Raw genomic sequence first — 10789 nt, 5'->3', positions numbered from 1 at the left:
TTTCTGGTTTTAAATTACATTTTGGAGGAGAAACACACTGTAAATTGATAAAACATAAAGTATTGGTATTTTGTCTGTAGACATGATTTTGTCTTGACATGCTTCAAGAATTTACTGCATGAATTTTTCTAAAGATATGTACACTTTAGTCAGTATGTAAAAAAAGAGACCTAATCGACATTTTGATTGGATAATCTTTTCTTCCTTTTACGTGTGTGTTTTTCAATTTTAGGGGATTTTATGATTAAAATAAAATGATGTCCTGCATAGAAGACAGGTTGAGGAGGAAGCTATGATGGATTCATTATTCCCATCCGTCTAACCATTCCTCTGACCAAAAGCATGCCATCCATGTACAGTTTATGACTTTCTGAAAACATGAGATGATCGATTGCTCATTGGCCTTGTCATGACCCTGATCTGAGGTCACTGAACAAGGTCAAGGCCACATACACCACCAATTTGGCATTTTTTCAAGAGAAGCCTTGCCAGAGATGTCAGTCTTTCACAGGCAGTTCTTGGTAAATTAAGTCCAGCTTAATGTGAGCATAATCCATTTCGTGGGCATATTCATGAATGATGACTTCAATGACCTGCATTTTCAATCAAAAACTTGGACTTTTTGAATTTGATCTCATATGGAGTAAGCCTGCAATTCTCTTCTATTATAATAAGTGTTAACTGCTCTGGAGAAAACGAAAAGATGATTAAAATTTTTATTGGCATTTCTCTGCAATTTTGTTTTGAAAACTTTCATACAGATAATTGAAAAAGATTTGACAGCACTAGCTGTAATAGAATGACACACTATATATGTGAACAAAATACATCTAACGAACACATTTTGAATTCTTGAAATCAACCTCAACAATAACCCATCAAGCACTAGTCTTACTACTGGTGCATGTGTAATAAATATAACTTAGTTACTACACATGACATTGAAATGGATTAAGATATCAGATACTATGGTTGTTATGGCAAAGTTCTCATATGTTGGCATTGGGACACCAAGTGCCTGATTTTCATAAAACCTTCAAAATAAGCTATATAAATAAATAACTTATCAAAATTTAAAGACTTAATCATCTGAAAGTGTGGTTATACTGTACAATTGTACTATTGAAAAACTCAAAGCTACATGTCAATTTGCACACAAAAGAAACAGTCATCATCACTGTTTATGGTAGCTAAATGATTTTGGATTTCATGGATAACCTATATATTTGTTACGGTACGGTTCATGTAAGGTTCCCAACCAAATGTTATGTTAATGCTTTTCACATCAATCATTTGCATAATCGTAAGTTAGTTTTGTATGTATTACGATTATTAAAGATCTGTTACCATCTACCGTTCAACAGAGACATGTACATAATTGTATACACCCATGAAATTATGACCCACAAAGCAGTAGATTTTAGTACATGCCTAAGAGTAGAACATCAAATCAAATGATTCCACAGAACTAGAAAAACTTATCTATAGTCAAAGAAAGTATAGTGATAGCTAATCCAAAAGAAAAAAAATCCTTCAAATATAATCATATTAAATTGCTATAGAGCAAAGCACTGATTAAATATACATTGTCTCCGAACTCTCATAAAATGATATGCTTACCAATTAAAATCATGTTAAAACAATTTTTTACAATACAATAATTTAATAATATATCGTATCATTATCATTATATCCATTCCATTTTTACTGGCTTGACCACATTTAGGCAAACAGTCAATGATAATACTTTAAGTACATAAGTTAGAGATATGAAAATGAATAATTTAACTTATAATGCAGTATTGTGACATCACATGCTGCTCAATCACGTAACTTTCTGATACAGAAAGTTAATAAATATCACATATTTAAGTAAACATAGCTGCAAGAAAAAGAAACTGTTCCATGAAAAGCTTTTCATATCGAAACATTTCTTGAATGTTTGCCCAATGTTACTGTTATAAACAATCAATTACACAAGTACCACAAAGGATATAAAGAAGTAACTAAATAATACTACTACCAGAAAAAAAAACCATGGAAATAATTTAAATAAAAAATAAAAATCTATAATATTATTGTAAATTATTTTGATTTTCAAAGCAGAACCCATGTAAAATATGAAAGCTTATATTCTAAATATCAACTAATAAATGTTTTTAAAAAGTCTTAAAAAACTCTATTGAGAACAAGGTTACATTATGAACATGTAAATACCATGGTAATGAATATACATGTACATACATGTATATAGCCCAAAGAGTTCTCTTTTCTCTTTTGTATTAAACAAAAAATAAGATAAATACTTTTCTTCTGAGATCAATATCAATAGAGTTTTTACATTGATAGTCCTCAATCCTGCACACACAATAATGAATTTGAGCAAATTTCATATAAATTTTATCCAACAAATTCACATGATATATGTTTCTCATACATGTAAATTCTAATTATCAACCATCATTTGGTATACCAAGCAGAATGTGCACATATACATTGAATATTTCGCAAAGGAAATGGATTTGTAGACTTTGACTCTTGTCATCATGTTCATCTTTTTGTGTTGAACAGAACAGTTTCAACAGTCTGTTCTGGTTGGTCATCGTACAGTGTATCTGTAACATTGTACATTGTATACAAGGAATAAATGGAAACCACCAAAGCAGTTACATGTACCGGTACATTCTGTCACATAATGGATCAGCATGACAAAGTTTGCTTATGTGTATTGATGGCTTCAGGTAAGTGATGGAAGAGATGAAAATTAACTTCCAGATTTCTTCAGAGATGGTTGACCCTCAATATACAAGACTGCACATTCAGTGATGATTGACTTCTGCTGTGTGGTTAATGAGACTAGTCTCTGCTTCATCCTCTGAGTCTGATTCAGAAGGAACCGCCCGAACATCCTGGTACCACTGGGTGGCCAAGTGGTTGATCTGGGTCCTCCCCTCTTTCACTTCCTGTTAACGGCACACAAATATAACAAAAATTATCATAAATGCAGCTTTCTTTGACTAATCTTTGAAGATTGAAAAAATTTCATAGTAATTTAAAACACATATTTCAATACAAATTTCTTCATTAATTTTATACAGCTGAATATTAAAACAATACCAAAACAGCTGTGCTAACTTATTTAAAGGAAAAACAAACCTTGAGAGCAAACTGAAGCTGATCATGAAAACAACAGAAGAATATTGGTTTTTTAAAGTCTGATATTTCCTTGACTCTTACACAGTCAAACTTACCTGTTTGGTAAATCTACGAGTGAAGAAAGGAATCAGGTATTTGGTGTCAATGCGGGGGAAGCCCTTCTGGTGAGAGCGGATATATCCCACTTCATACTCCTCCTCCGTGAGCTCAGATAGATGGTCCGTGTCCACAGTCTCACCCTGTCACACACAGTGTATACTATATAGTGATGGTCTACTACTTCTACATTATCTATTCATACATGCTTGCTTGATGAAAGGTGAAAATGAATGGTCCACCAGTATAAATTAAGTATGTAAGTTGTGCAAGATATGATGGCATTCATGAACTTTATAAAGCATCTTCTAGTGCTAATGGTACTGTAACATGTTTGTGTACTTTGAAGCCCTTGAATCTATATTGTGTGAAAGCATTTACACAAGTATGCAATTTACTTTCCATTAAGATTTTGTTTTTGAAAATATGATAATCAATTCTTTTTGTCATTGAATTTTATTTTTTTTCTCTCTGTAAAGTGTACAGTGAAATTCACTATTATTGGCAAAGAGTAAACATATAGACACATTACTATTATATTCATGTAATTTAAGAATACTCAATGAGCCATGCATAAATAGAATGCTTCTGAAGGATGAGAGTGGAGTTTCCAGTATCTGAGGAATACATTTACAGTATCATTTTCGTACAAGTAAGACAAAAAATCTGTTAAATCACAAAACTATTTCATTCATTCAAGCACCTATACAAGCTCAGATAAGGTACATTGTATATTGTAATATGGGTGCAAATTATGCACGTACGGTTCGCCGTAGAGGTCACGTCATTCCTATATAAAATCAGTGAAGTTTTCTTTAAAATTAAGACATTCAGCATAATAAGAAAAAAGAGCCTGTTTGGAAGAAATGTTACCCTCTCAAACAGGCCATATTAATTTTATATATCATCGTATGGTAGTGTACGTATTGCTTAGTATTGTTTTGATGTTGGGCCCATGAAAAAGGGTAAGAATTAATGTAGAATAGTAAACACGCATTTGTGTGTGTTAAAATAAAGAACTGGTTTGTATTATTTTTTCTGCAAGAAGGTAATTAAGATGAAAGCATGTAGAGGTGGTGGTATCATGACACATATCTTTGTAAGATTCACCGTATCAGTATTAGCGTCATAAACCAACCCATGTGCTGGCACCACGATGATGTTATAATACATGTACTTTTTGGTATTTAAACCTATAGTGACCATTCTCTGAGTAATTTATCATTCTCCAGGTACAGCTGCATATGCAAAGACTTACCCCTTGGAATGGTACATGTGGGATAGGGGGCTAGAGAACAAAGTTTTATTGACAAAAAACATTTAAGGTTTTTAACTAAGACAGGAGAATTTCTACCTGAAATTTTCCTTTCATGTTTATTTTTATGATAACTCAACATTTCCAGATGATCCAAGGAATAATGTGAATGCTGTAAACCAGACTCTTGCAAATTGCTTTACAGGTTAACTCATCAATCTTGTCTTTATATCATCAAATTAATCATAAGACGAAAAACATTAATGTATTGGTTCTAAGATTGAATTAATTTAATGATTATTTTATTGCATTAATGAAAAGGGGGATATCTAAATTTTTAATCAAATCATGGACATTGAGTTATTCACCTTTGCAAATCTTCCAATTAAAATGTTTTGACATTTCTGGCCTCAAGACCAATACATTAATTTTTTGGCTGGTATAACATCCACCATCTCTACCAGTAAAATTGTATGATCTTCTTTTTTTAAAGTCATGTATCTCTATGTTATAGTAGAAATTTTGCAAAAATAATGTTACAGCTTGAATTGTATGTACATGTATGTATAGTATAATATTATTTTCTTATGACAATATCTGTGCATTTCGTTGTCAAATCCTTTATATCACTTGTTTTCTTACATTTCTATAGAATCTTACCATTTCCTTGGTTTTACTCAGGGACACCTCCTTATCGGATTTCTTCTTCTTTTTCTTGGTTTCTAGACACTAAAAAGAACAAATATTTAATGCAATTATCAACTTCGCTTCATTCAAACAAATTCACATACATGTCACTATTTGACTATAGCAAGTAGAATGAACCATTCATTATCGTTTATTGAGTATGATTCATGCTCTTAACAACTGTAAATGCATGCTGCTGAATGAATTGTTGATGCTCTTCCCTAAGAATTTATTGTAAATATATAATGATGCTAAAATACATCCTATGTCTGGAAATCTACAACACAATGCTACATGACAGGTAGTCACTGTGTCAACAAATTTTCAAATCTCTCTATGCAGTTTTCCTGAGTGTTTGATGTGTGAAAAGCATTAACACATTGAAACTGCATGTGATATTGAAAGACTGAAAACAGAAATTAGGTGTAAAATCATTTCTTGTGTGTTTATACCCTTCAAGCAATAATAAATTGAAAAGTTTATTTAGCTATAAGATTTTTATTCAAATACAGATACTGTAAATCAACTTTTATAAACAACAAAACTGCTTCGTGATGACTATTTTCCCAATCAAAGCTTTATCCACATACGTGTTATTATTACACCCATACGACAAAGGCTGTTTCACAACAGGAAATGTTTGCAAAAATGGTTCTTGGGAACCTTGCAAATATTTCTTTTAAATTACACAAATAAAAGTTGGTTTACAGTAGCTTATCTGTCGTTGTTACCTTCATGATTGGCAGTGTCATGCCTCCAAGGAAGATAACTGTGAACAGTACAATGATCAGAGTTGCTGTAACTAGAACATATCTCTTCTCCTGCTCAAACTCAAGGTGAAGACTCAGGGAGAAGGCAATAGCACCACGTAAACCTACAGTACAAGCCAAAATATCAAAATACATGTAGTGTAGACTCAGGGCGAGGGCAATAGCACCACATAAACCTACAGTACATGTCAAAACATCAAAATATGTTTAGACTCAGGGCAAAGGCAATAGCACCTCATAAACTTCCAGTACAGGTCAAAATATCAAATTATGTGTAGACTCAGGGCAAAGGCAATAATCCTGTGCAACCTACAGTAAATGTCAAAACATTCAACATTTGTGTATACTTAGGGCAAAGGCAAAAACCCCATGTAAACCTATAGTACAGGTCAAAATATCAACATGATTATGTGAAGACTTCAGCAAAAGGCAATATACCTACAGTACAGATTAGGTGTAAGATATCAAAATAATTATGTGAAAACTCAGGGCAAAGTCAACAGTACATGTAACATGTTAACCCAAAGTACAGGTAAAAATATCAACATTATTTCCGAATGTGAAAACTAAGGGTAAATGCAATAGCACTGCATAAAAAAGTTCAGAACAACATAAATTTATAGTAAAGGTTAAAACATCAACACACAAAACTGTACGTTTGATCAGCTACATAGTTGTTTAAAATAATTCATAGTGTATGCTTATAGTCTTACATGTAACAAGTACCGGTACATTTAACAATAATGCTTTTATGAACATTACACAATACTTACCACTAAACCACATGATAAATTGATTCTTCCTTGAGATTCTGTGTTCTCTGAAGTAGTTCATGATTAATGAAAGAGGAAATATGTTGAAAGCTCTTCCAATTAGTACCAAAGCCTAAAACAGATCCAATTTTACATCAACAAAATCACCAATAACCAGGGTAAAAGAAAATGTGGCATATACACTTATCTAATTGTAATCAAATGTTCCAGGGTACCATTAGATACTTGCAATAAATAAAGGCAAGTCTTTACATAAGAAATTTAATTTAGAGTTTACAGGAAAGGAATTTCAGATATACATATAGGTTAAATACATATACACGTAGGTAGGGAATATTAAGATGTGAATATATCAAACTTACAATGCTCCATATCACAAAAGCAGGTTTAACCATCAATCTAAAGCTGAAAAGGGCTAAGCCTAGATAGGCAAACACGCAGGTTTCTGGAACAAAAAGTCATTCATTACCAAGGTACCGAAACCCTACATGGAATTTGATCCTAATGCACAACGGGCAACATGAAAAAGGAGACTACATGTACATGTATAAATTACACACACCTTCTTTTATTGAATTATTTTCCAAGGGTGAATAATACAATAAAAATTGTGCATTAGCATAGCAAGCAACCAAAGCACTTTTGAAATACAATGTCCAAGTATTTCTACAACTTTGCAGTGAATTTGTGTTGACTGGTATATTACACATTTGCATGCATGATTTCAATCAAAATAAATCTTTGGTGAAGAGAATAATAAATATTTATGTTCAATTTACCAGTATCATTGTACTTAATTTAATAACCTATAGCATGTCTTGAATGGATTTAATAGTAGCTTCATGACTTAGATATTAAACTAAAGATTGATTCCTATATCAGTACTTGTTTTAAAGTCTTTGTGACGATGTATGATTTGTATATTTCTTGTGTCTAAATCACAATGCATTATTTTTGTTTATATGTACAAAGTTTACCTAAGTAAACTCATTAAGCAAACATAGCTTGATCAAACATATTTATTTAAAGTTATGGTTCTGATAGTCTAATATTGATATAAATTTTATGAGAATTGTGCAAAGATAGCTAGTCAAAGCAGCCTGTCTCACAAACTTGGTGTAGATAAGTTCTAAATACCTGCTATAAAGGCTATAGTCCTGAATGTCTGCTGAGTAGTAATCTGTGTCACCGGGGACAGATTGGGGTGAGTATAATGAGACATCACGATGCCACAAAACAATATGGCCATAATACCTGAAAAATAAATTACACTTAAGGATGACGTTTACTCAGAATGAAAAAAAAATCCACTGATGATAATGAAAAACCATCTATTGTGTGTTATAGACCTTTGCTTGTATTGTTATTTTTCACTTTCAGAAAAGTAGGCCAATGACCTACTTTTTGAGTTAATGGCCATTGAATATTTATTGAAAAACCAAGAAAAATCCCATAAAATTTTACACTACGATTGAGATTTTCTTAATTACAAAAATATTACAAATAATTAAACACTTAAAAAAATAAGATACAGTTTATGAATGGTAGTGGCACTAAATAAGTACACAACATTAAGATTTCAGCATCAATTTCAAAAAATAATTCAGTCCGAATTTCCTCTATCAGTTTTCAAATCCCTACCCATTTTTGATTCAATTTTACAAAAAATTGAATGATGATAATACGAAAACATTTATGATATTGAACTACTTATATTAACCTTATTCTGTTGGCATAAAATTTATATGAGGTCAATGATCAAAATTTTGAGATATGATGTCTTTTATCGTTTTTAAGCATTTTTCAATATTTTTATTATTCGTGCCATAAGATTATTTTAATGAATAAGTGAGGTAAAACCAACGGAAAATATGCAAAATTACGTAGACTTAAATATAAAATCCTAACTTTTAATATTAGACTAATGCCACAAATCTTTTAGCAGAAAACAAAATCTGCAAAATTTAGTCCGAATTTCGTCTGTTTGGCTAAAAGTCAATTTTTGTTTGAGCATAATTCCATGATAAGGTAAAACTATTGAATGTTTTGTCAATAATAATTTATTTCATAAATACTTTTTGTGTTTAGAACAAATTTTACTCATTACATTGAACTTTTTAACAATCGGAATTTGAGAACTCAAACCCTGAGTAAATAACACCCTTCAACCTACAGTGCACTGAATAAATGTGTACCCACTGTTTACATTAAACGACAGGCACCTGATGTTATAACATTTTGTCAAAATAAACATATATACCCTATTCCTAATAACAACCATGTATTATTAGGTAAAGAATATTTATTCTTATGATGACAAAAAATTATAACATCAGGTGCCCGTGCAATAAACTGGTATTCATGTATTTAGTAACCAGTCATATGGTGTCTCTTTACAGTGTATTTTCCTTTCTTCTGTACCATATTTTTAATGACAAAAATGTTTGATTTAAGGAAATTATTATAGAGGTATTAGTCATCTCACCTGATAAATGGATTCCTTCTGCTAAAGCATATGGCAAATATGAAAATGTCAACATAAGTCCAAACTCCAGTGAGGGAGTTTTCCTTAAATCTACATATTTTAAAAGCTTAATTTAATCAAGGAATACAAACAAAGATAATATCAAGAGAAAATTAATTAGTTGCAATACTATTGTATATATCTCTCATATTATTGCAGAATAGAAAATGTCAAGTTCAGTTTGAAAAACTAAATTGAATTCCTAAATTTGCATTCTGAACCTTGTTCAATATACCAATATTATAGGAACACTTTTATGCATAATAAATATATCATACATGTTACATGCATCTGTATTTTAAGAAGGGAATTTCAGCGGCTAAAAAAAAAGAAGCAATACCCATTCCTCATTTCATAACATATATATATATACACATTCTACCTAAAAAACTTCACTATCAATCAAAATCAAAGGATACTAATGCACTGATTAACCCACACACGACTCCAATGGCTGCTGAGCCAAAGAACATGACCAGAAATCGGCCTACTGCTGAGAACACTGCCTGAGTTTTACTAGTGATCTGTACAGAAGGGTCTGCATACTCTAACACAGTACTGAAAGAACATGCAAGATACATGTATATTAAAGGGGTCACTGTGTTAACCAAAGCATACAGTTTAAAGTTTATAGCATGCTAGGGGCCGAGGTTAAAATACATGTAATTTAATCTTTGTTGCAAACATGCTGTAATTGGTACTTTTATAGCATTTAAAACTACACAGTATGATATCCAAGATATCAAAATTCCTTGCTATTCTCAAGTTTATCAATAAGCAGGATCAAGTCTAAGTTTGCTGAATTGTTACAACATTAATGTCTAAATTTTCCAAAATGAACATGCACAAGTAAATTGTAAACGTAAAGATAACTAATTTACAACATCATCCTAAGAATCAAATTGCTTTCAATATCATACTTTAATGCTTTTAACAATTAGTGACATATACATCTGTATATGTCCTCACGATACCTACGTAGTTAGTACAATGGACACTGCATCATTCAACACACTCTCCCCAAACACCAACATGTAGAGAATAGGATCCACATCTAAGGCATGGAAAATGGCTAGAGTAGCCACAGGGTCCACGGCTGATATCAGCGAGCCAAAGGCCAAGGATTCAATCCAGCTCAACTTGTAAACTACCTCTGCCTGCAATAGAATGTAAAATCTCTCATCTTTCTGCTGAATACGACCTTCATACTTCATCAAGCTGGTGCAATATAATCAATATTTACTGTCACAGAGTTACATCGTAGATATTTAGACTATTGAACAGGTTATATAATCTCCCCTAGTTTACAATGACTTACGAATTTTTTAAAATGACTTGTGTGTTCTCTATCCCCAAACCTTCGTGACTGTAAAAATGTCTGTAATAAATATACCTGACAGCCTCCAATAATGAAATATTTGAGGTTTACCCATTTTACAGGAGTCAAATGTTGGGTCATAGCATGCATTGTAATTTGACTATGTCTTATTTTAAGATATATTAAATATATAGATCAGTATTTTAAATT

General features: G+C 31.7%; 1 protein-coding gene across 1 annotated transcript; it reads right to left on the bottom strand.

Moving 5' to 3' along the window:
* Positions 1 to 702: 702 nt before the first annotated feature.
* Positions 703 to 10475, bottom strand: LOC136273298 (sodium/hydrogen exchanger 8-like). The gene is made up of 11 exons (XM_066077704.1): positions 10240 to 10475; positions 9681 to 9819; positions 9223 to 9328; positions 7875 to 7991; positions 7100 to 7182; positions 6738 to 6849; positions 5926 to 6068; positions 5168 to 5236; positions 4511 to 4540; positions 3252 to 3395; positions 703 to 2963 (listed from the first exon to the last, which is right to left on the bottom strand). Exons 1-11 carry the CDS (start codon positions 10473 to 10475, stop codon positions 2820 to 2822), a joined length of 1323 nt encoding a protein of 440 aa, XP_065933776.1. The 3' UTR covers positions 703 to 2819.
* Positions 10476 to 10789: the final 314 nt, after the last annotated feature.

Source organism: Magallana gigas, chromosome 3 (genome assembly GCF_963853765.1).
Source record: "Magallana gigas chromosome 3, xbMagGiga1.1, whole genome shotgun sequence".
NCBI lineage: Eukaryota > Metazoa > Mollusca > Bivalvia > Ostreida > Ostreidae > Magallana > Magallana gigas.
This window is presented reverse-complemented; position numbering and strand designations above follow the sequence as displayed.

Excerpts from the sequence above, each read along its gene's own strand:
- LOC136273298 (XM_066077704.1), bottom strand. The coding sequence starts at position 10,475 with ATGAAGTATGAAGGTCGTATTCAGCAGAAAGATGAGAGATTTTACATT. Across the intron at positions 6,850-7,099 it reads CTTTTGTGATATGGAGCATT|GCTTTGGTACTAATTGGAAG; the intron begins GTAAGTTTGATA and ends GATCTGTTTTAG. Across the intron at positions 4,541-5,167 it reads TGAGTAAAACCAAGGAAATG|CCCCCTATCCCACATGTACC; the intron begins GTAAGATTCTAT and ends TTTGTTCTCTAG.